At 46.8% G+C, this 25,866-nt stretch overlaps 2 protein-coding genes across 9 annotated transcripts; one reads left to right on the top strand and one right to left on the bottom strand.

Annotated features, from left to right (window-relative positions):
- The first annotated feature begins 7,981 nt into the window (after positions 1 to 7,981).
- On the top strand, positions 7,982 to 9,597 carry LOC123411744 (homeobox-leucine zipper protein HOX1-like). Its single transcript, XM_045104713.1, has 2 exons — positions 7,982 to 8,768; positions 8,883 to 9,597. Exons 1-2 carry the CDS (start codon positions 8,208 to 8,210, stop codon positions 9,291 to 9,293), a joined length of 972 nt encoding a protein of 323 aa, XP_044960648.1. The 5' UTR covers positions 7,982 to 8,207; the 3' UTR covers positions 9,294 to 9,597.
- A 4,185-nt stretch (positions 9,598 to 13,782) lies between these two features.
- LOC123439387 lies at positions 13,783 to 18,556 on the bottom strand. 8 transcript variants are annotated; one of them, XM_045116139.1, is made up of 8 exons: positions 18,425 to 18,556; positions 17,907 to 18,293; positions 17,223 to 17,819; positions 16,955 to 17,095; positions 16,442 to 16,579; positions 15,228 to 16,345; positions 15,071 to 15,157; positions 13,783 to 14,324 (listed from the first exon to the last, which is right to left on the bottom strand). In XM_045116139.1, exons 2-6 carry the CDS (start codon positions 17,982 to 17,984, stop codon positions 15,290 to 15,292), a joined length of 2,010 nt encoding a protein of 669 aa, XP_044972074.1. In that variant the 5' UTR covers positions 17,985 to 18,293; positions 18,425 to 18,556; the 3' UTR covers positions 13,783 to 14,324; positions 15,071 to 15,157; positions 15,228 to 15,289. The 8 variants fall into 8 exon arrangements, with proteins under 8 accessions (XP_044972074.1, XP_044972084.1, XP_044972058.1 ...); XM_045116149.1 differs by lacking the exon at positions 15,071 to 15,157 and having other exon boundaries at positions 17,223 to 17,288; positions 17,370 to 17,819; positions 18,425 to 18,554; XM_045116123.1 differs by lacking the exon at positions 15,071 to 15,157 and having other exon boundaries at positions 17,907 to 18,042; positions 18,146 to 18,293; positions 18,425 to 18,554.
- Between the last annotated feature and the right edge of the window lie 7,310 nt (positions 18,557 to 25,866).

Genomic DNA, 25,866 nt, shown 5'->3' with positions numbered 1-25,866 from the left:
GTGTCACAATCATCCTTGCTGCACACCTAGAGAGAGGGACATGCACACACCGTGATTTTGTCGAGCTTCACTTATATCTTTTTGTAGACAATTCAGCTCACATGTGCTTCACTTATATCTTTTGAGCTAGATACTTTTGCTCTATGTGCTTCACTTATATCTTTTAGAGCACAGCGGTGCGTGGCTTGGTAGTTGATCTATGCTTTGAAAGTAGTCTCAAAAGGGTTAGTTATCCAACAGGATACGAAAACTTCCACCTTCATGTGCATTGAATAGTTAGAGAAGTTTGATTCATCTCAATTAGTTTTGAGTTGTGGTTATAGTAATATTGAAGTCATGCTAGTAAGGTGTTGTGAATCTAGAAATACTTGTGTTGAAATTAGTGATTCTCGTAGCATGCACATATGGTGAACCGCTATGTGATGAAATCTGAGCATGATTAGTATATTGATTGTCATCCTTTGGGTGGCGGTCGGGATCGCGCGATGGTTTATACCTACCAACCCTTCCCCTAGGAGTATGCGTTGAATGCTTTGTTTCGATTACTAACAAAACTTTTGCAACAAGTATATGAGTTCTTCATGACTAATGTTGAGTCCATGGTTTAGATGCACTTTCACCTTCCACCATCACTATCTTCTTCGTGTCGTGCAACTTTCGCCGGTGCACAAAACCCACCATTAGCCTCCCTCAAAACAGCCACCATACCTACCTATTATGGCTTTTTCAAAGTCATTCCGAGATATATTGCCATGCAACTACCACCATGACATGTGCCAGCACGTCTACATTGCCATTGCATGATCGTAAGATAGCTAGCATGATGTTTCCATTGATGTCTATGCCATGCTAGATCATTGCCACGGTACACTACCGAAGGCATTCCATATAGAGTCATAGTTGCTCTAAGTTTTGAGTTGAAAGTGTGATGATCATCATTAATGGAGCATTGTCCCGTGTGAGGAAATAAAAGAGGCCAAAGAAGCCCACCAAAATAAAATAAAAAGAGGCCAAAGAGCCCACCAAATAAAAAAATAAAAAAATGAGAGAAAAAGAGAGAAGGGACAATGCTACCACTTTTTCCACACTTGTGCATATTAAGCACCATGATCTTCATGATTGAGAGTCTCTCGTTTTGTCACCACCATATAGCTAGTGGGAAATCTTCATTATATAACTTGGCTTGCATATTCCGATGATAGGCTTCCTCAAAATTGCCTTAGGTCTTCGTGAGCAAGCAAGTTGGATGCACACCCACTAGTTTTCTTTAAGAGCTTTCACATACTCGTAGCTCTAGTGCATCATTTGTATGGCAATCCCTACTCATTCACATTGATATCTATTGATGAGCATCTCCACAGCTCATTGATATGCCTAGTTAATGTGACTATCTTCTCCTTTTTTGTCTCACAACCTCCACCACATTCCACACCATCTATAGTGCTATAACCATGGCTCACGCTCATGTCGCGTGAGAGTTGAAAAGGTTTGAGAAAGTAAAGGTGTGAAACAATTACTTGGCCAATACCGGGGTTGTGCATGATTTAAATTCGTTGTGCAATGATGATAGAGCCTAGCCAGACTATATGCTTTTGTAGGGATAACTTTCTTTTGGCCTTGTTATTTTGAAAGTTCATGATTACTTTGCCAGTTTGCTTGAATTATTATTGTTTCCACGTCAATAGCAAACTATTGTTTTGAATCTAATGGATCTGAACATTCACGTCACATAAGAGGAATTACAAAGGACACCTATGCTAGGTAGCATGAAAGCATCAAAAGTTCATTCTTATCACTTCCCTACTCGAGGACGAGCAAGAGTTAAGCTTGGGGATGCTTGATACGTCTCAAACGTATCTATAATTTTTGATGGTTTCACGCTGTTGTCTTGTCTTCTTTGGTTGTTTTATGTACCTTTTATATCTTTTTTGGGACGAACTTATTAATTCAGTGCCAAGTGCCAGTTCCTGTTTTTTCCGTGTTTTTGACTCTTTTAAGATCTGATTTTGGAATGGAGTCCAAACGGAAGAAAAACCCCGAAATGATTTTTTCCCGAACGGAAGAAGACCAGGGGGCTTTTGGGCCAAGCCAGGTGGGATCCACGGAGCCCACAAGCCCCCACTCCGCCACCAGGGGGAGGCGGCTGTGGGCAGGCTTGTGGCATCCCTGGCCGCCCCCTGACCTAGGTCTTTGGCCTATAAATTCCCAAATATTCCGCAAAAAATCAGGGGAGCCTCGAAAATACTTTTCCGCCGCCACAAGCTTCCGTTTCCGCGAGATCTCATCTGGAGACCCTTCCCGGCGCCCTGCCAGAGGGGACTTTAAAGTTGGAGGGCTTCTTCATCATCATTATCACCCCTCCAATGACTCGTGAGTAGTTCACTTCATACGTACGGGTCCGTAGTTAGTAGCTAGATGGCTTCTTCTCTCTCTTGGATCTTCAATACAAAGTTCTCCATGATCTTCATGGAGATCTATCCGATGTAATCTTCTTTGGCGGTGTGTTTGTCGAGATGCGATGAATTGTGGATTTGTGATCAGATTATCTATGATATATATTTGAGTCTTTGCTGATTTCTTATATGCATGATTTGATATCCTTGTAAGTCTCTCCGAGTCTTGGGTTTTGTTTGGCCAACTAGATCTTTGATTCTTGCAATGGGAGAAGTGCTTGGTTTTGGGTTCTGCCATGTGGTGACCTTTCCCAGTGACAGTAGGGGCAGCAAGGCACACATCAAGTAGTTGCCATCAAGGGTAAAAAGATGGGGGTTTTATCATTGGTTTGAGATTATCCCTCTACATCATGTCATCCTGCTTAAGGTGTTACTCTGTTCTTATGGACTTAATACACTAGATGCATCATGGATAGCGGTCGACGTGTGGAGTAATAGTAGTAGATGCAGAAAGTATCGGTCTAGTTGTTTTGGACGTGATGCCTATAGATATAATCATTGCATAGATATCGTCACGACTTTGCGCGGTTCTATCAATTGCTCGACAGTAATTTGTTCACCCACCGTCTACTTGCTTTCATGAGAGAAGCCACTAGTAAACACTACGGCCCCTGGGTCTATTCACATCCATCGTTTACACCTCCGCTTTTGCTTTGCTTTGTTACTTTGTTGCTTTCAGTTCTCACTTGGCAAACAATCTATAAGGGATTGACAACCCCTTCATAGCGTTGGGTGCAAGCTTTTGTGTTTGTGCAGGATCTTGAGATACTCCTCCACCGGATTGATACCTTGGTTCTCAAATTGAGGGAAATACTTACCCCCGCTGTGCTACATCACCCTTTCCGCTTCGAGGGAACACCAACGCAAGGCTCCAAGGCCACGGGGGAAATCCTTTGCATACTTGCCTAGGAAGTCCCTTAAGGCGTAGCCGCAGCTGAAGGATTCCTGGTGCCGTCGACACACCTGTTTCTGGCACCATTGCCAGGGATACACAGCAAACATCAGAAGCATTTCTGGCGCCGTTGTCGGGGATACACAACCAACATCATGTAGCGACCCGACTCAAGACGACTCAAGCCTGTGGTGTTTCCGTACCATCCAAGATCATGCTGGTACACACTCAGTACATCAATGTATATATCAAGAGTTCAATCACACAGCTTTATTAATTGAAATCGGGGGGTGGTCGCCGGCAGGGTGGGGCGGCGAAGGAGGGGGCGGTCGGCTCCGGGCGTCGAGGAGGCAGTAGGGGAGGCGTCCAGGGCGACGGGGAGGCAGCAGCAGGTTTCTGCTGCTAGCTCGAAGGGGAGCTCCGGCGAGCTGTGCGGGCGGCGTGGGGCTCGGGCAGGGCGGCGTGGGGGTGGAACGGGGCGAGGGCGGCGTCGGGGTTCGGTTTTTATAGGGGGAGGGGGTAGGCATAGACGGGTAGGAAATCAGCCGGCCATGGAAGTTGCGGGTTCGCTGTGCAGGAATATCACGGGGAACAGAAAGATGGAAGGAAGAAGAAGAGGGAAGGAAAGATAGAGAAGGAAAAAAGAAAGAAAAGAAAGGGGAAAGAAAAAAAATAAGGAAAGAAGAGGTGCGCTGGAGGTGCTGGTTGGTTGGGCAGGGGATTTGGATTCCCAGCGATGGGGATCTCGCCCTAGGAAAAATATCTCCCGTTTTTTTTAACAAAAACTAAAACGAAAAAAAAGGAAACAAATAAAATAATTAATATAGGATATTATATACCAAAATGATCAGAAAAATATCCACTACTCGAATAACATTTTTCCAAGGCAAAAATAAAAACTTAAAAAAAATGTTTTCTTTAGAAAAAATCCCTTATGTTATATTTTCTTTTTGCAATTATTTTCACGATAAAAGTTTGGCTTTCTTGGCTCAAAATATTTCAAAAATGTCTCACACTTTGGAGGGTCATTTTCCTCCGCTCTCTCTTGCGTGCAAGAGATTATTTCCCGGCACTTCTCGTGTGAAGAAAAAAAATAGAAATGCAAAAGCAAAAGTCGAAAGAATTCAAATGCAAACTTTATTTAAATCAATATGCATAGATGCTTAGCTACAATGTAAAACATTCCCAATTAGGAAAATTGGGATGTTACAAACCTACCCACCTTAAGATGAATCTCGCCCTCGAGATTCGGGTTGGCTAGAAAATAGGTGCGGATGGTCTCGAAGAAGATCCTCTTCTCGTTCCTAGGTGGCTTCTTCCTCGGTGTGGTGGCTCCACAACACCTTGCAGAACTTGATGATCTTGCTGCGGGTAACTCTGTTGGCAGTCTCGAGAATCCTGACGGGTTTCTCCTCATACGTCAGATCACTATCAAGCTGTATGGCCTCTAGGGGCACTGTATCTCTCAACGGAACATCAACCATCTCAGCATGGCATTTCTTCAGCTGGGAAACATGGAAGACATCATGAACTCCGGACAATCCTTCCGGCAGTTCCAGTTTATATGCAACTTCGGCCCTACGTTCAAGAATTTTGTAGGGGCCAATGAATCGGGGTGCTAACTTTCCTGTCACACCAAATCTCTTGATTCCTCGAAGTGGAGACACCCGAAGATATGCTCGGTCTCCCACTTCGTATGTTACTTCCTTGCATTTGTTGTCAGCATAACTTTTCTGCCTGGACTGAGCTATCTTGAGTCGGTCATGAATCAGCTTGACCTTCTCTTCAGAATCTCGGATGAGGTCGGGACCAAAAAGTTGTCGGTCTCCAACTCCATCCCACATCAACGGTGTTCTGCACCTCCTTCCATATAGAGCTTCAAAAGGAGCCATCTTCAGACTGGTCTGATAGCTGTTGTTGTATGAGAACTCGGCATAAGGCAAATTGTCATCCCAACTAGACCCATAGTCTCGTGCGCAAGCTCTCAACATGTCCTCCAGAATCTGATTGACTCTCTCGGTCTGTCCATCTGTCTGTGGGTGAAAAGTTGTACTGAACTCCAATCTCGTTCCCAAGGTTTCATGCAGTTGGTGCCAAAATTTTGATGTGAACTGAGTCCCTCTATCTGACACAATACTCTTCGGTACTCCGTGCAGACATACGATCCTGGTCATATATATCTTGGCCAGCTTGGCACTCGTGTAAGTAGTCTTCACATGAATGAAGTGAGCTACCTTGGTCAAACGATCGACCACAACCCAAATAGAATCATAGCTAGAACGGGTCCTGGGTAATCCTGTGATGAAGTCCATACCAAGCTTTTCCCATTTCCACTCGGGTATCGGCAGAGGTTGAAGCAAACCTGCTGGCTTCTGATGCTCGACTTTTACTCGCTGACAAACATTGCATATTGCTACGAACTCGGCAATGTCTTTCTTCATTCCTGTCCACCAGAAACTTTCTTTCAGATCCAGATACATCTTGGTGTTGTCGGGGTGTATCGAGTACGGGGAATCATGGGCCTCCTGAAGTATCAACTTCCTGAGTTCGGGATCATTGGGCACATAAATGCGATCCTCAAACCATAAAGTTTCGTGTTCATCCTCACGAAAACCTTTAGCCTTCCCGTCTTTCATTTTCTGCTTAATCTCAGCTATGTCCTTGTCTGATTTCTGTGCCTCGCGGATCTTTTCTGTCAAAGTGGACTGAATTTCTAGTGTGGCAACAAATCCTCTTGGAACTATTTCCAATTTGAGCTCTCGGAGGTCATCGTCTAACTCCTGGGGTAACCCTCCTGCTATGAGTGTGTTCACATAACTCTTGCGGCTCAACGCATCGGCTACAACATTTGCCTTGCCTGGGTGATAATGCAATCTCATGTCATAGTCCTTGATCAACTCTAGCCATCGCCTCTGTCTGAGGTTCAACTCCTTCTGCGTGAAGATATATTTCACGCTCTTGTGATCAGTGTAAACATCACAACTATTTCCGATCAGGAAATGTCTGCAGGTCTTAAGAGCGTGCACTACGGCTGCTAGTTCCAAGTCATGCGTGGCATAATTCAACTCATGGGGTCTGAGCTGTCTGGATGCATAGGCTACAACTTTACCTTCTTGCATGAGCACTCCTCCGAGTCCTTGACGAGAAGCGTCACAGTAAACCTGGAAATCCTTCGGAATGTTCGGCAATATCAGCACTGGGGCTGTAACCACACGTTTCTTCAACTCTTGAAAACTGGTTTCACATTCCTCAGTCCAAACATACTTGGATTCCTTCTTCAACAACTCTGTCATGGGCTTGGCGATCTTTGATAAATTCTCAATGAACCTCCGGTAATATCCGGCAAGTCCGAGGAAACTGCGGATCTCCTTGACTGAAGTGGGTGCTACCCATTCGGTGACTGCTGCGACCTTGGCAGGGTCCACTGCTATTTCTTCTCCTGAGATGACGTGTCCGAGGAATCCGACTTCCTTCAACCAAAACTCACATTTGCTAAACTTTGCATACAGCTTATGCTCTCGAAGTTTCTCCAGAACTAGACGCAGATTTTCCTTGTGTTCCTCCTCGTTCTTGGAGAATATCAGTATGTCATCGATGAACACCACGACAAACTTGTCCAAGTATTCCATAAATACCTTGTTCATCAGATTCATAAAATATGTCGGAGCATTAGTCAGTCCAAATGACATGACCGTGTACTCATACAAGCCGTACCGAGTGGTGAAGGTTGTCTTGGGTATATCCTGTTCACGAATCTTCAACTGATGATACCCGGATCGAAGATCGGTCTTGGAGAATATTCGGGCTCCAACTAACTGGTCAAACAGATCATTGATCATTGGCAAGGGGTACTTGTTCTTGATGGTCACCTCGTTCAATGCACGATAATCGACAACCATTCTCAAGGACTTATCCTTCTTTTCAACCAAGAGCACCGGGGCTCCCCAAGGTGAAGAACTTAGGCGAATATACCCTTTGTCCAACAACTCCTTAATTTGCTTCTTCATTTCTACCAAGTCATTTACGGGCATCCGATAGGGTCTCTTGGATATCGGGGCTGTTCCGGGTAATAGCTCGATCAGGAACTCAATCTCTCTCTCAGGTGGCATGCCCGGCAATTCCTCCGGGAATACATCTGGGTATTCATGTACAATCGGTACTTCCTCCTCGACTACTCTCTATCAGGTGGCATGCCCGGCAATTGCTCGACTTTTGCATAATATATGGAGTATCTGTTTGATCTACTCACTCTGTACCTATTCCAACGACGTATATTTCGATAAAGAGGTAATGCATTTTAAGTTAAATAAAGCATAATTAATCAAGAAAAATACAGTGTGTTCTAAATCAACGACTTGTCCAGATTCGTGCAAATAAAAAGGGAACCGCCGTTGATTTTGATTGATCCGTTTTCTGCAAAACTCCGGCACTGACCTGCCGACAGGTCCGGGGTATCACCATCGGGGAAGGGGGGGCAATCCAAAAGAGGTTGGGGGGACCGGGAGCAACTTCAGCTGGTGATGATTGGGCTTGCCTGCGCTGCTGCACCGCACCGCAGGGTGCGGCGGTGACGCCACGCGCGACAAAGCAATAAATAGTTGGTGCATACTCCATTCCTCCCTTCATTTCCACCCCTCCACAAAAATTTAAACTATTCTCGCTTCTGATCTCAACTCAATCACCACTCCATAATTAATCAGCGCTCTGAGCCCCGATCCTCACTCCGCCCACTCTTTAAAAGCCCACCCCCTCCGCTCTCTCCCCTCACAATCACGGCCACCACCACCCGCAGCCTGCACGTACGTAGCTACTGTTGTTACTCGCAGAGAGCAGGGACGACGACAGATCCAACAAGAAGATCAATGGAGATGACCGTTAACGGGAGGGACACCGAGCACCACCTCGGCCTCGGCCTCGGCCTCGGCCTCAGTCTCGGCATGGCCGGCACGACGTCTCCCGTCGAGGCGGCGGCGCCCCAGCGTGCTCTGGCCGCTGCTGCACCGGTGACGCTGGGGCGCCAGCAGCAGCTGCAGCAGTCCTGGAATGGCGCCGGCCTCTTCTTTCCGGCCCCCTCCGGCGAGCAACGCTCGCATGCAGATGATCGGAGGCTGGCGGCGCTGGCGTGCCACGAGATGCCGTTCCTTCGCGGGATCGACGTCAACCGGGCGCCGGCCACGGGCGGCGCAAGCGAGGACGAGGAGCCCGGCGCGTCGTCGCCCGACAGCACGCTGTCCAGCCTCAGCGGCAAGCGCCGCGCGCCAACGAGGAGCGGCGGCGGGGAGCAGGAGCGCGCCGGCGCGGGCAGCGACGACGAGGACGACTCCGGGGCCGGCGGCGGCGGGTCGCGCAAGAAGCTCCGGCTGTCCAAGGACCAGTCCGCCGTCCTCGAGGAGAGCTTCAAGGAGCACAGCACCCTCAACCCCGTAAGTGCTCTAACCAAATCAACCAAGGTTAAAAAAAAGACAAAGATCCCAATATTTCTTCTTCCATTCCATCCATCTAAATTTGCTCTGCGTACGTTGATGGACATGGAGCAGAAGCAGAAGGCGGCGCTGGCGAGGCAGCTGAGGCTGCGGCCGCGGCAGGTGGAGGTGTGGTTCCAGAACCGGAGGGCGAGGACGAAGCTGAAGCAGACGGAGGTGGACTGCGAGTCGCTCAAGCGCTGCTGCGAGACGCTCACGGAGGAGAACCGCCGGCTGCAGCGGGAGGTGCAGGAGCTGCGCGCGCTCAAGCTGCTCGCCCCGCCGGCGCCGCACCTCTACATGCGCGCGCCGCCGCCCGCCACGCTCACCATGTGCCCCTCCTGCGAGCGCGTCGCGCCCTCCGGCAAGCCGGCCGGCGACGAGAGCCGCGCCGCCACGATGGTGACCCGGCCCGTGCCGACCGGGCCGTGGGGCCCCGTCCCGGTGCTGCCCGTGTTCGTGGGCAGGCCGGCCCAGAGGTCATGATGAACTAACTAGTTAGTGTGCCATGTCATGTCACTTCATGTGTTGTGAGCGGAGAGGTTACCATCCTTGTGTTGCTACTTGATGGAGTATCTAGGAAGAGTAGGCATAGTTACTAGGGTAGTAGTACGTAAGTAGCTCGCCAAGAGAAGTAACTAGGTATAGAATCTTGTCTTCTTTTGTTTATAACTAGTAGTAGTACACATGCATGTCTAGTTTGAACTTACAAACTTTTTGTTGCTTCCTTTGTTTACCCAACAAATATCCTGTCTTGTATACAAGTGATTTCGATACTTTTGCACAAAAATCAGGTCACCATGTTTTGATAGCACTACTCCCACCGTCCGGGTTTATGGGGGGCCGAATTTGCTGTTTTGCTGGTACAAGTGAGGCATGTGTTTTATCTCTGGACATCGACCAATGGCTGATCTGATTCGTTTAGAGAGAACACAACGCAATCTTTTCAACCGCTGAAGCTTAATTATTACCACACCCCTAACGCATAGAGTCTCCGGTAGTCAGATATTTTGCTCTATAGATAGATGGATGGAAGCGTCAGAATGAGACATGCATGATGCATGGAGAGCTGAATCCAAAGAGGAAATGTTCCTTTTTCCTCCTTGGCCACGATATTATCTCTTCGAAGCGTCCGTTCTTAACAAGGGATGAAGGGAGCATGCATGTTCGTAAGAAGAAAAGAAAACGTACACGTCCCGGAAAAGGGCAGAGGGTAGAGAATCCGGCCCAGCAGAAAAGAAAAGATGAGAGTGGTGCGAGGCGAAGGAAAGTCCACTCGCAAATACGCCAGTCACACGTACGCCAAAACACATGACATGCGTCGCCCATCACACCAATTCTATACACATGATGCGGATGGGGGACACTGACCCGCCGGTCCTGCTCTCCAATTACTTTCACATCATCTTATTATACTAGTAGTAGTACTCTTAGGACGCGTTCGGATTGAATCCGACTCCGCGCTAGAGCGAGTGACATCTAATAATAAATCTTGGAATTGATAAAAGGTCGCTCTTCGCGCTCCGCTCCGCGAGAGATAGCGCTTAGTATAATATACTTCCTCAGTTCCTAAATATAAGTCTTATTAAAAGTTTTATTAGATGATTACATACAGATGTATATAGATATATTTTAAAATGTTAATTCACTCATTTTATTTTAAATATAAGTCTTTAAATTTTGTATAAAATAAAATGAGTGAATTAACACTTTAAAATATATCTATATACATCTGTATGTAATCATCTAATAAAACTTTTAATAAGACTTATATTTAGGAACGAGAAAGTATTTACCATTAAACAAGGGAAGTACGTGTAGTACTAACTTAGTAGTGAGCGCGAGGAACGTGGCGACGCATGATCAACTTGCGGCCGGGACGCGCGGCGCAAGTTGCAGACGCGATCTTGGTTAGATTCGGGCGTGCGCTAATCTAATCAGGGCGGGCGGCTGACCCGAGACATCCCATGTGCGCAGGGCCACTAAACTACGCAACCGCACGCCTCCCTGTCCTCCGGTCGCCGGCCGCTTGCCACCACATCCACATCCACACACCACACACGACACAGATAAGTGAGGCGTAATTATTCAATCAAGCGATCATTCATTCGAGATCATCATCATTAAGAGCGGAGCGGCGTCATTGACTAATCAGGTTTGGATGTGAGCCATGACACCAGCCGGGACACCTTGCCCCCTCTTTTACTCAACCTGTCTTTTCCTTATGATGAGCGCTGCGAGATGATGACGGTGATGAAAATGGATACTACCTTTTTCATTTTTAAATATAAATTATTTCAGAGATTTTAATACGAACTACTCCCTCGGTAAACTAATATAAAAGCATTTAGATCACTGTTTTAGTTATCTAAACACTTTTATATTCCCTCCGTTCTAAAATTTTTGTCTTAAGTTTGTTTAGAAATGAATGTATCAAAATACTAAAACGTGACTAGATACATTCATATCTAGATAAATTTAAGACAAGAATTTTAGAACGAAGGGAGTATTAGTTTACAGAAGGGATATATATGAATGTATATAGATGCGTTTTAGAATGGATAAATTGTACTCCCTCCGTAAACCAATATAAAAGCATTTAAATCACTACTTTAGTAATCTAAACACTCTTATATTAGTTTACAAAGGGAGTGGCATGCTCTTTTTATTTTATTTTACATGTATGATAAGAATGTAAGAATTAATCAACAGCTCAAATCTACTCCCTCTGTATCATAATATTTGTTGTTGGGAAGAACTAGTTTAGTTCTCTCCAACAACAAATATTATGGAACAGAGGGAGTATTATATAATCTTAACTCTCATGTGAAAAGAAGGGATAAGAGAAAACATGTTAAAACTGTTCGAATGAGTGTAAATTCAACTATTTTGCTTGTTATGTACTCGTCTATATTAAAAAATTTGAAAGAAACTTATATTTTGGAAGAGAGTGAGGCGACCTGTAGAAGCTCCTTTTTCTTTCTTTCTTTCTTTTTAAGAGTGAGGCGATGATGAAAAGTTTAAAGTTTAATAAGTAGAGTGGCACGCAATGTTGTTTTGCCTGCAGAAAGTCTCTGATCAGAAAGCCTGCCCGCTTCTCTCATCACTGGTCGTCACTACTGGTGGTACGCGTCTCATGAATTCCTTTTTTTTGTTCTTCTCTGCGCCCCCGCTAGCCCCTGCTCTTGATCCTTGGTCTGAAGTCTGAACGAGTCGCGCCTTACGGGCAGGCAAAACCGACCCGTTTCAGCAGGTCACCCCGTCTGAACATCTGGAGTTGTGGACTCATCATCTGATCTGAACTGATCTTGACCTGGTTTGGTGCGCGGAAGAGATCCACGGCGACGGGCGCAGGCAGCAGCAGCCACATGCGTCATGGTCCGGCCGATGCGTCGTACCGGAACCAACCGACCGACCCGGCAAAGGTTTCAGTGATCGGATTCAGATCCCAGCCCGGACTTGCCAATCCGCGGCGGAGATCTTCTCATGATTCTCTTTATATCTACTGCAGGTTCCGCGGACGTTCGTGCTCGCCGCCTGGCATGCATCCACGGAGCAAGAATCCCCTCCTGCCGGTGTCTCCCATATCCAAGCACCATGCTATGACCTGACTCAACCCCACAACAACTTCAACGGAACAATCCATTTTGTTCGTCGCTGTTTGTCTGAGACCGTGCGGACAAAAGTGCTGACCTAAGCGTCCATCCATTTTTAAAACGCGTCCGTGTCAATCAATTTTCGGCTTAAATTTGGGACCGAAATGCGTCGGTGCGGACGCGTGCGCCCTTTCTGTGTCCGTCCCAACCACCAAGGTCAACATTATTTATGATGACCGCCTCCTCAGGCCCACGCGTCAGCGTCCGCGGTCGGCCTTTTTTAATCCGAGCGTACGATGGGTTCCGCCTCATCGAGAACCCATCCGTCCCCATCTCGTCACCTCATCGACCGGCTCCTACCAAAACAAGGGCAAGGCCCCACTCTACCCCCACGCCATCTCCCCGGCGACGACTTCCCGCCGGACTCGCCAGCGTGTCAACGTCCCGGTGCACCATGCGCGGTGGCACTGGAAACACCGTGTGTCGTTGCCTTACCCTGATGTCACCCTCCCGCACCACTGGCATCTGGATCCGGAGAGGATCCGGTGTCGGCTGTGCCACGGTGAACGCATTTTGCATGTGAAGGAGGTGAGTCACCGTCGGCGTCTACCGACGCCGGAGCAACGGCTCAACCCTGCCTATACGGCCGACTCCTCCAACTGGCAGCTCTGGTTCGCGGTCGAGCACGAGGAGCAGCGCCCGCGTGGCGTGCGCGACGTGCAGCCAGGAGGCCCTCCGCCGTCCCCGACTCTCGTCAGCGAGGAGGACCAGGAGGCTGAGGCCGCCTACCAGGCGACGCTGACAGCTGTTCTCCGCGAGAGTGAGGAGGAAGAGACGTACCAATAGTGGCTCGTGGAGGCCATCGCATTGTCGGCCGCCGGTTGATGGAGGTGAAGAAGGAGGCGGAGGAGGAACGACGGAAGATGGAGGAGGAGGAGTGCGCCCGTGCCGCGCTGCACCGCCACCAACACAGCACGCGTCAACGAGATAGACGACGAAGGCGCGGGCAGCTGCGCTCTGAAACACGGCATTCCCCTGGGCCGGTCCTACGCTGGTCAACTTCACCGGCCCCGACGACGACATCGTCGCCTAAGGTTGTCTCCTAGTTTAGGTTTTTTTAATGTTTAATTAATGTCTCCTAGTTTAAGGTTTTTTAATGTTTAATTAATGTAATGAAGACGCTAGGCTCTCGTCGGCCTTCATGATCAGCTTTTAATGTTTAATTATGCTTATTTATTATTTCCGTCCTGGTTTTCTTTTCATGCGACGGTAAAAATAGGTCAAGCGAGTGTTGGACGCATGTGCCGACCCAAACGCTGAAGCAGACGTTGGCATCCGTCCGACCGACACAAATGAACGAAAAGCGGACAAAATGACCATTCGTTTGGGTCTTTCAGTTGAACTTGCTCTCACAAACATGCTGCTGCCCATGGAAGAAACATTCCAGTTTGAGACTTAGGAGACATTGTAGATTGATGATTCGTCAGAAATCGTGACTATTTTGCCTCCTCGCTGTTGGGGTCCTCCGGCCAGGAGACGTGAAAATGTTGACATGCCACCACAGTAAAAACCATGCAGGTCATCCATGCCACCAAACTACTCGCTCCGTTCCTAAATACTCCATAATTCTTTTTAGATGTTTCATTAAAAGACTACATACGGATGTATATAGACATATTTTAGAGTGTAGATTCACTCATTTTGCTCCGTATGTAGTCTCCTAGTAAAATCTCTAAAAAGACTTATATTTAAGAACGGAGGGAGTAGAAGCCAGCAGGTAAACAGGGGATACATAGCTTAATAGCTTAATAGTTTACGGCCCCAGCTAGGCATCTACGCGGTGCTGAAATGAAAAATGATGGATTCTCGGGCACTTTTCATCGTTCCCGACAGTAGATTGGGTGCCCCTTGTTGCAGTTTTCTGCGAAAGAAATGGAAGAAACATATGGAGTGATTAGTAGGTCAATTCATGCCCAAACGCGGGGAAGAAAAGGAGATTCAAAACATGCAGAGCAAAATGTGAGGTTTGCAGTAGCAAGTCAAAAGAAGTGTCAAGTAATTCTTTTGTCGTAGGAGTTGTTTCCTACTCCCTTCGTTCACAAATATATATAAGATGTTCTACTCCCTCCGATCCAAATTAATTAACGCACACTTAGCACAAGTTGAAAGTTGTACTAAGTTTGCGCCAATTAATATGGATAGGAGGGACTAACTTTTTTCCTGAATCGGATGTTTAGTGTGTTTGTTCAATCATTTCAGTCCGTATATAGTCCATGTTGAAATATCCAAAACATCTTTCTGAACAAAGGCAGTACCTTGTAATGGTTTAGCAGTAGCTGCCTTTGTTTCGTGTACTTAATAATCAATAAGAATTGGTTGTGTGCATCGCAATGATGCGGAGGCCGGGGTTTCAGCCTCCTTTTCCAAATGAAAAGGAAAAAACTCACAAGGAAAAGAACGGCTAGCAAGGATGAAGTAAATATTTTCAAGAACGATGACAATAAAATGAATTTCAGTCAAATCTAACAACAAGACCTAGGAGGGGGTGGAAGGACTATGAATATTTCCACCAATATTATGCTACTCAAACATGACACATTTCTATACAACTTATCAGCTGAGGTAAAGCTTGAGCTACTTATCTCTTCTTTATGTAAATAGTACTACCTCTATTCCAACATTTTGCAGTTCAAATTGAACTGGGAAAACGTCTTGCATTTAGGAAGAGAGGCTGCACTCTACTGCACATGGAACCTAAACATAAAAGGAAATGCAAGCTCAATGGAGTTAGAGTGTGTAATGCAGAGTATGAGAGTAAGTTTACCGAAGTTGCCAATGCAAATGCTTCATTTTTCTTCATCAGCATCTCAGCCACTGAGCTGTAAATCACGAGGGCCTTTGAGGGCCATCGACAGGAGAACGTTTTTTTACGGTCCTTATAACTGTGCACTCGCTGTCTGAATTTTCCGGAGTACTCAAATCAACAAGGGGAGTTCCTTCAACAAAGTTGATAGCAGGAGTCATGTCCATGTTCTTGTCTTCCTTTGAAGGGGTCCCATTATCATACAACGCCATCGTAGATGATGCGCCCAACAGCATGCTGGAAGGCTGGATCGTCATCTTATCCTCATCGGAACACTCCTTTCTGGTGTTTTTCTGTTGCATGCTAGGAGTACTTGGCAGTGACACAGCTGAAATTGGTACCACCATATCCACATCACCGCTGGACGGAGTTAGTTTTGCGACATTTACATGTTCTTCTTCACTGCACCGATTCACTCTGCCTTGATCTCCCTCTAGAATATCCGAAGCATTTTTTCCTGGAACGTTGGTTGTTACATCTCCAGGTTCTCCCGTTGTCTGTGACACAGCTAAAGTTGGTAGCATCACATCCTCATGAACATTAGGCGATCTTGGTTTTGCGACATTTTCATGTTCTTCGCTGCATTGGTTTACTCTATCCTTGTTTCCGTCTGGAATATTGGAATCATCATTTCCTGAACAATTGGTCGTTACATCTCGAGGTTTATCTTTTCCATCTCCAGGCTCTTTGCTATTGCTGCTATTCCGTGTCACTCTTTTCCGTTGAGAATAAATCTGCATGACTCTGTTGCCTCCCCAGTCAGGATCATCTTCAGAGTCTCTACTGATTGAAACATCTTCCTCACCATCCCCGGAACTTTCATCTTCATGCTCGTCGACTGACGTGTCTTCCATGTCCTTAGTTGCCAGCTCTGAAGTATCATCTGGGAGCAAGTCGACATCCATATTGTCACAATCATTGTCCACATTGTTATCTTCTCTCACTGCAAGTTCAGTGCTGTTTTTGCTGGCTTCTCTGCTACAGCCTTCAAGTCCAGATACTTCACGCATGAACTTGGCGAGCGCATCTGTGATACTTGCACAAAGAGTACCAGCAGCCTTGCATAAGACTTCCTTCTTCTACAGACAAAGACATGTCGAAACACACACAATCATTAGAGGGGAAAATGTCAATGCCAATGAAGATAATTTCCGCACAAAAAAGGTGGTGGTTACCTGTGGACAGTACTCCGGTAGGACATTTGATGACACAAAATTTGCTATTGCCGAGACGTCTCCAAGCAGGACAGAGACAGACGCACTTGAACTTGACGCGCCCCTGGAATTGATCTGACGAGGTGCTTCCTTTTTCAACTGCATGTAACATATGAGGCAGATGCAGAGGATGATCATAAAAGTTACTCCCTCCGTTCCTCAATACTCCTCCGTCCCAAAATACTTGTCTTAGATATGAATGTATCTAGTCACGTTTTAGTATTTAGATACATTCATTTTTAGACAAAGTTAAAAGACAAGAATTTTGGGACGGAGGGAGTATAAGTCTTTGTAGAGGTTTCATTAGGAGACTATATACGGATGTATATAGATATATTTTAAAGTATAGATTCATCCATTTTGCTTCGTATGTAGTCACCTAGTGAAATCTCTAAAAAGACTTATATTTAGGAACGGAGGGAGTACAAAAAATATTTGCTATTACAGAGGAAAAATTCCAGGAGAAGAACTCACAAAGCATTTTCCAAAAGAACCATTGTTCTTCATGTCCATCTCGATGACTTTATCCATCAGCTTCCTGTCCCACGCAGATACTCTCGGCGTGCCGTCAGGTATTTCCATGCCACGGACATCGAGCGAGTCTAGGTACAGAATCTGTATTTTGCAAAATAGAATAAAATGTGTTAAGCTAAGTTCAGTTTGCAGACAAAATAAAATAAAATTGACCTGTAGCGTTCATTCATATTCCTTTCTCTCATGAATCATGGTGCAGAATGCTCACCACAAGATAGAAAAGGCAGCCCCCTGCGCTGTTCTTCTTGCCAAGGGAAGAAACGCCCTTCTCCAGCTGCTCCACAACGAATTTGCACCAGTTGAGCTCCTTGATGGACCCAATGTTCACCAGCGCAGGGAAGCACCGGGGGCTGACCTTCAGGCTGCTGGTCGGGCAGAGGAAGGATGAGAGCACGAGCATTATGAAAGTCCGGAGGAAGTGCTCGTCCGCCGACTTCATCAGCTGGATGGACTTCTCCAAGCTCGCCATGGAGGGTGGACTGTCGACGCCGTGCTTGTCCAGCACGGAGGCGATGCTCTCGTCGTCCAGCCCGTACACGACGTCGCGGCCGCGGTTCGGGATGCCGAGCACCCGGTGCACGCTGTCGACGGTGACGGGGATCCTGCCCCGGCCGGGAATGACCAGCTCGGAGGTCTCGGTGTCGAACCGCCGAAGGAGCCAGGTGGAGAGCCTGGCGGGGACGGTGGGGCATTGGAGCCTCAGCAGACCCCCGAAGCCGGCGCCCTCTATCATCTCCCGCTGCCCGGCGGTGAGGTGCGGGTACAGCTTCATGATCCTCGCCGGCGACGCGCGGTGCCTGAGACCCTGGATTGGGATTTCTCGTTAATCAGGCAAATACAAGAAGAAGAAATGTAGCTGCTGGCGCTGGGTGAGGTTTTGTGCGTCGGTGACCTTGTCGTCTGGTTCATGGCCGCGGCTGCTCCCCGCTTTCCTCTCCTTGCGCTTCCTACTGAAGCCCGACCTGCCCATTCACGATGACTCCGAATCTCCGATGGCAATGGCAGCGAGAACCGACTAATCTGAAAATCTAGTTCGGGCTCGTATTGCCCATGCCGATCTAGATTAAGACCCACCAAGAAGGAAAGAATCTATTTCATCATCAATCAGTCCATATATACTGGATCAATCACCTTCCCTCCCTGAAGAAAATCAAATGCCTTCCATCTCTGGACCAATCAATGCATACTGGATCGAGGCATTTGTGCGATGCAGATAGAGAGGGAGAAAATCAATCACCTTCCCTCTCTGAAGAAAACCAGGTCGACCTGGATCTGGATGCTGGCAACAAAGGCAAGAGAGGATACTGTCAATGGCTCCAAGCTCATTACTCCTGCCTCAAGAACGGCACCGCAAAACAGGGGGGCATTTACTCCTAGGATGCAGGAAGAACAGAGTAGGTGGAGGCATACCTGAAACCCGAAAGGAAGGTGACGACGAGGACGAGCCCCGCAACAACTGACCGGTGATGTGGGGAGAGAGAGGTTTCAGAATCGTGGGAGCGTGGCGACGCAGCCCTCACCACAACGGAAACCACGACACCCGTCTACCATTGACAGTCTGCTTCTGCAGCCTAGATTTTCGCGCCATCCCGGGGTGGGTGCGCTTGTGTTTCGCTAGACCCGATGTTGTGCTGGCCCTCGCGGTTTTAATTTTCTAACTTTAGCCCGACGGTACGTTTTTTTTTATCTACTTTTTGCGGTTTGTGTCAACGCATGTGTCTAACACTGATCCAAATCATTTTAACGATACATAAAGAAAAATTACAAATATTTCTAAAAATAAAAATAAACATAAATTAAACATTACAGCGTGAGAGTCAACGCGTCCCATTACATTAATTGAACATTAAAAAAATCTAAACTATGCGCTACCCTAGGCATCTTGGTCGTCTGCATCGCGGACGGTGATGTCGGGTTGTGCCGACATGAGCAATGCTGATGGCGGCGGTGGCGGCGGTAGCGCAACACGGGCGTGCTCCTTCGCCAAGCGCAACGCCCTCCTATGCTGGAGGTAGGTAACCTCCTCCAGACGCAGCGCACGGAGATAGACGACGGGGGGGGCTTGCCCTTGTTTTGGGTGGAGCCGGTCTTGGTTACTGGCTAGGGTTTGGTCACCGACGAGGGAGAAGAGAGGTGGCAAGACAGGGACGGGAGTCTAGAAACAGAAGAGGCCGAACCCCATGGCACGCTTGGATTAAAAAGGCTGACCTCGGTCGCTGACGCGTGGGCCCATGAAGGGTGCCCGTCATTTTTTAAGTTGACCGCGGGGAGTTGGACGACCGACGGATGTGGATGGAGCGGACACCGAGAGGGCGTCCGCGACGATGCATTTCAATCCGAAATTTGGGTCGGAAATGGGTCGGCGCGGACGCGTTTTGGTCAAAGGATCCGCTCGTTGGGCCATCACATTTGTCCGCACGGATCCATACGAATGACGGCGGACAAAACGGGTCACCCTATTGGAGTTGCTTTAACATCACAGCGGGTGATAGTAAAAAAATCAGATCGAGAAAATTTTCGAAAACAGGATCAATCCACACGATGTCGTTTGATCCCGTTGGCCCGATGATATCATCTACGTTGATCCGATCCCTACCGCCACAGCGAGTGGCGGTAGGATAGGTATGTCTATCATTACAGCAGGTGACGATAGAAAAAAATGATTAAATTCAATTTTTTTCACAAACATAATTAGATCGAATTAAACTACGTCATAGCTCATTAATTAAGGACAGTAAAAACGCACCTAAACCAAGCCCTCACGGCGATTTGAGTTTTAGGCCGTCTGATTTCATGATCTAGATGTTTTTGGCCGTCGGATCACTGTGTAAATCCATTTGTCTCGCGTCTGGAAAATACTGGCCCAATTGTCCTATGGGCTGCTACTCCACAGACCCAAACGGAGCCCTCTGGTTAACTGGACCGGACAACCCATTTATCTAACCGGGAACAAACAACCCATTACGAGTCCTCGTTGTATTCCTTTCTCTACCATCCACATCAAATGGATCGGGGCTGCGGGCAACGCGACCGATGCGCCGTTGTCCCGTCTTCTGCTGGGTGATCCAGCGTGAGGAACCAGCGAACGCGTGATGAGGGTGATCGATCCTCGCGCGGGATGCGGCGTGGAGTCCCCGGCATCCTCCCTGCTCTCGGCCGCACCAGCGCCTCCGTACGGGATGCGCCATGGAGACTGTGGAGTCTCCGACACCGTCTGTTCTCGCTGCTCTGTCGCTTCGCCCATCGTGCAGCTGCCCCACGCTCCACTCCCTCCAACAAAGCGTAGCACTGCCCTCTCCTAGAAACGCTTTGCCGCCTCCTCACCTAGGCCCCTCCATTGGCGATCTGCGTCTTGGCCACAAATTCCCCGCTCTGCCGTCTTCCTGATCTGTCCACACCACTGAGCCCTTCCACGCTTCATGCTCGCGGTGCCAGAGACACGCTATCCTAGTATGTGTACGTTAGCGGTATACCAAATTGTGAATTTCTCTAATATATGATATGTAGGTTCGTTTGTGTTGTGTTGTATAATTGTTCACATGTTCAATACCAATGTGTGCTATTTTCTACACTGTACATCTTTTGCTCTTGGTTCTAATCTATCCAAGGCAATGGACTTTTTCCGACCAATGGTGTACTGACATATAGTTGCAAGGCTTACTTCACAGAATGACATAGTTAAAACCGATATGCAAACAAATGTATTGGAACATGGTCTTAGATATGGTGTAAGCACATTCCTGAAATATTGACTTTTCTGAACCATAAAAAATTACGAACACGAATTGCTCCCCTTTTCCTTTCCCTGCAGCAAGCGATGGCGGAGATTAGGGTTTGCCGGTGGCAACAAAGAGGAGGAGGCGACTTCAATGATGGCATATGGTGGATGCGGTGACCGTGTGTGTGTGTGTGAGAGAGAGAGGGGAATGAGGCCACGACGACGGATCCAACATAATAAGTTCCTTTTCCACCCCTCCCTTGGCTACTAGCACCACCGAACTCTTCTCTGCTTGTAGGTTCCCATTGCTTCTATTGGTCACTTGGTTTCTCTAGTCCGGTTGATTAATTTGGTTAGCTTTGGCTTTCTCTGTTCATGCCATTAATACCGAGTGAACTCATCAATGGTGATATGTTTATTTGATTTTGTAGGGTCTGGTGATGATGGCATTCGTGAGTGTGCATGAACCTCTAGATGTTGATGGTCAAGCAGGCAATGGCCACGCGGTCAACAATGCGAACAAGTGAACGAGAGGCTCCTATTGTGGACACTACAAGAATGTTATAAGACAATCTGAAACAGCCAAGTATGCATTATTAGCTAATCATGTTTTCTACTCCCTCCATTTCTAAATATAAGACGCTTTAGAGATTTCAATATGAACTGCATACGGATGTATATAGAGTAATAGACACATTTAAGTGCAGATTCACTCATTTTGCTCCATATGTAGTTTGTATTGTAATATCTAAAAAGTTTTTTATTTAGACACTAAGGGAGTATTATCTATTGTATTTTTAGTTGTCTGAATACTCAGTGGCTGCTTGCTCAATGTATACTGTAGGAAGGTGATAATGCAAGTACATCCTTAAAACTAATTAGGCATAAAATAATGTTTATGCAATACAGATTGTTTGCTTTGGTAAGGCCGTGGTACTATTTACAACTACAAAATCAAGCCTGATTTTGTTTCTGTTATTCCCCAGTGCTTTCATTTATCAACTGTTTATCATTCAAAAGAAGGCAAAAACCATTGGCCTAGAAGGAATCAGACTTGATAGAATATACATGGTTCATGAATCATGATAATAGGCAACTATTGATCAAACATTGCTCCTGTTACTGTTAGTTTTGAGCATTAACTCGAAATCAAAATGAGATAGCTAACTGCAAATCTTCCAATCCCGTCTATTTCCCTATGTCATCACCGTGTTCCTTCTGTAACAATTTTTTTATTTGATATGTAAGTAGACTTTTATTCTAAAACATGTAACATATCACATTGCTCTCAGTGCCTGCTTTTAGAGAGGATATGGGCGTGGGTGATCTTAATGTTTTTTGAGACATGGTAAATCCCAACCTATCTCTTTCCATTGTCGTTCCAGATCTGGCAACCTCCTTAACTAAATCCCAACCCAATACTACTTGGTTGGGTGGTTATTTGCTATTTATAATTAAATTTTGTCAACATGGTCTCTCTCTTCTACATGGTTACATTTCCCTTGTTTTGACTAATGAAAATAAAAAGGCGGGAGCGCAAAGAAAAACTCCTCGACCAGCATTTTGTCTTCTTTTTTTTCCTTTTTATGAAGAACATTGGAGTGACATTCTTTGTATTATCAGTTGTGTCGGTGGAAGCTTGAAAATATAGGAATATATGTGTCCTCTCCTTTAAGGTTGTGTTTTGCAGAATATGTGGTGAATGGAGGGTTGCATTCATGGAGTCATCTGATTTATTAGAGTGGACTTTATAGACTATTGTAAGTTTGTTGAATGATAATGGCATTTTCAATCACACCAGTACCACTTCAGCATTGCAGATGCAGGACTAGAGATGCTACTATTTTTGTGTCATAACTATGCCATGTAACTAAGATACATCTTTGTTTGTCCTTTTAGTGGAAAATATATAATTGGTGTCTCTGATGTATCGTATACTATCAATCTATCTAAGGAGTGTTTTTTGTCCCCTATCTCTTTAATACCAATGTCATTTTTAAATCTGTCACTATATTTTGCATGCATCAAGTTTCAGTTATTGTTGATTAACTGTTATATTCTTCTGTTGGCAAAATTTCTTACACTTCCACAACACATGTATATCATGATCTGTTGGAGGAACTAGGATAGTCGTTTCAGACCTCACTAGCATTCTCTGTTGGTCCACAATCCACATGCTATTATTTGGATACACTTATAATGTCTGTCCTACTGTAGTTACTCTCTAGAATATTATTGGACATCCATATTTACAACAAATTCATATGGATAAATGGGCAATACAACATGCAGACTGTTGGGGTCCATGTGCAATGTAAAGAATAAGGCTAAGAACAAGGCCAATGGAGACTTAATGAACTTACAGTCTGCACTCTTTCATTTCAAGATAAACAGAAATATTATGTTTTACATAAAACTTAACCCTACATTCAAAATGGATGGGCGCGGCAACGCGCGCTATCAATGATCTAGTAACGGTGAAATCAGCCACGCCTCGCGAGTCAGAGACGTCAGACCACTTTAAAAAAACGCATACCATTATTTGCATGCGGTTTTTTCCTAGCTAGGACAATGCTTATTCGTTGCAACGTGATATAGATAGTTTTTTTTCGCGAAAAAAACGTGATATAGATAGTTTAATGAGAAGCTTGGTAAGAACTAAATTTAATTAAATTTATTCGAAAGATACATAAATAAGGTTGGATGATAGGATAATAAAAAAAGTGAAATATAAAAATTTACATTCCTTTTAAGTAAAAAATATATACAGATAAAGATAGAGAAAAGTTTGGGTTTCACGCCCGTTTCAATTTTGTGTGAAGCTTCAGTGGAACCGGCCCAGCCACGAGGTACCTTTGTCACTGGATTTTTCGAGAGCAACCAGTTGACGAACGCTCGCTCCGCACTACACGGAGGAACATCTCGCGTCTCCTCGGCGTGCGACAAGTGTCACGCGCCGAGTGAACCAGAAACCCTTTCTAGTTTTTGCTTTTCCGTTTCTGGTTTCGTATCTTTTCCAGGTAGCCCCTCGAACTATTTTGGTTTTTCTTTTCCCTTTTTGCGCTATATGAAACACAAACACGCTATGGGATGTTGGTTCCATGTTTTCCTTTTCGTTTTTTTCATTATATTTCGGGTAATGGAGATTTCTGGAGTAATTATGAGTGGGGGCTTCGAACATGATCGAATGTCAACTTTTAACTTCTAGAGGCTCTACCATGATGCGACCAGAGGTACGGTTCATGAGTATTAAGAGCAACAGTTCATGAGCAAAAATGAAGGCTTGCCCGTATTCGACTGAGTTAGCATTCATATACATCCTGAATGGGGGGCATGTGTCGAAGTGCGTGCTTTTCATGGAGTGTGTTTTGTCGTGCATCATGCAAACAGTGCCTCCGACGGTGCAACCCCTGCTCGCCTTCGGCTCGGTTTGCATTCATGTACATCTTGAAGCGGGGCATTGGTCAAAGTGCGTGTTTGTCGTGCACGTGTTTTGTCATGCAACGTGCAAATTACGCTTCCGACGGAACTATCGGCGTTCTGGGAATGGGGATACCCAGACCTGCCTGCCTGTGGCCCAAGGCTGGCCCGCTTCATCAAGCAAACATAACCAGGCACAACCCCACTCAAGGCAAGGCCCTCGCGAGGGCCCGAGCCTCGCAAGGAGAAGCAGCACCAAGCCCCGCAAGGGGCCTCCACAAGACCCCTCTGGAGCGGCGGAGATTCGGAGGCAAGGACCGGCCTCACTAGTCAAGGATGACGCGGGGAAAGGACCGACGAGCAGCGGATTGTAGGACGGTGCAGTTTCCCCTTTCGTGCAAAGGAGGGAAGGACGTACGCGGGTTCCCAAGGCATCTTCCAAAGGTTTCTTTTCTGGTGCAATAAGACCATCGTCGCCTGCCAGCAGGACAGACGTCATCCCTGGACCCGTCCCTGCAACGCTGGCACCCACTTTCCACGCGAATACCACCTTTGGACACGGGGAGCATGTTCCTCTGTTCCCCTTCAAAATTGGCCGTTGTGGCATCCCTTCTCGCCCTTGCGGTAAGGGAAAAGGACCCGGGCCGCCGCTATATATAGAGTACAGGTTACTTCGTAGTGGGGGATCCGATCCGATTCATACATTCACCCACTGGCACCACACAAAGGCCACCCAGCCTCCGGAGGCCCTCGAACACTATACTAGTTCATCCAGCAACCTCCACGAGAGGCAATCCACCAAAGCAGGAGTAGGGTATTACGCTTCTCAGCGGCCCGAACCTGAGTAACTGTCGTGTTCTCTGTCTTCCTCACCATCGAGTGAGTTCTGTGCCATCCCGAGCAAGTAGCGCGTTAGGTGAGGCGAGCCCGTGAGAGATCTTCGTACACGTCCCTGAGTTCAAATCTTTAGGGTTTTGCGGAGCCCGATATCCGACATTTGGCGCGCCAGGTGTTGGGGAACGTCGCATGGGAAACAAAAAATTTCCTACGCGCACGAAGACCTATCATGGTGATGTCCATCTACGAGAGGAGATTTGGATCTACATACCCTTGTAGATCGCACAACAGGAAGCGTTAAGAAACACGCTTGATGTAGTGGAACGTCCTCATGTCCCTCGATCCGCCCCGCGGACCGTCCCACGAACCGTCCCGCGATCCGTCCCACGATCCGCTCCGATCTAGTGCCGAACGGGCGACACCTCCGCGTTCAGCACACGTACAGCTCGACGATGATCTCGGCTTTCTTGATCCAGCAAGCAAGACAGAGAAGTAGACGAGTTCTCTGGCAGCGTGACAACGCTCCGGTGGTGGTGAAGAATCTACTCCTGCACGGCTCCGCTCGAGCACCGCAGAAATACGATCTAGAGGAAAAACCGTGGTGTTTGTGGTCGGGCTGCCGTGGCAAAAGTTGTCTCAAATCAGCCCTAAAACTCCACTATATATAGGAGGAGGGGAGGGGAGGCTTGCCTTGGGGTCCAAGACCCCAAGGGTGCGCCGGCCAAGGAGGTGGAGGAGTCCACCTCCAATCCTAGTCCAACTAGGATTGGAAGGTGGAGTCCTTCCCTTCCTTCCCACCTCTTTTTTTTCTTTTCTCTTTGATTTTCTTTATCCCTTGCGCATAGGCCTTATTGGGCTGTCCCACCATCCCACCAAG

Source organism: Hordeum vulgare, chromosome 1H, assembly GCF_904849725.1.
Source record: "Hordeum vulgare subsp. vulgare chromosome 1H, MorexV3_pseudomolecules_assembly, whole genome shotgun sequence".
NCBI classification, from domain to species: domain Eukaryota; kingdom Viridiplantae; phylum Streptophyta; class Magnoliopsida; order Poales; family Poaceae; genus Hordeum; species Hordeum vulgare.
Note: the sequence above shows the minus strand (reverse complement) of the source record. Positions and strands in the feature narration are given on the sequence as shown.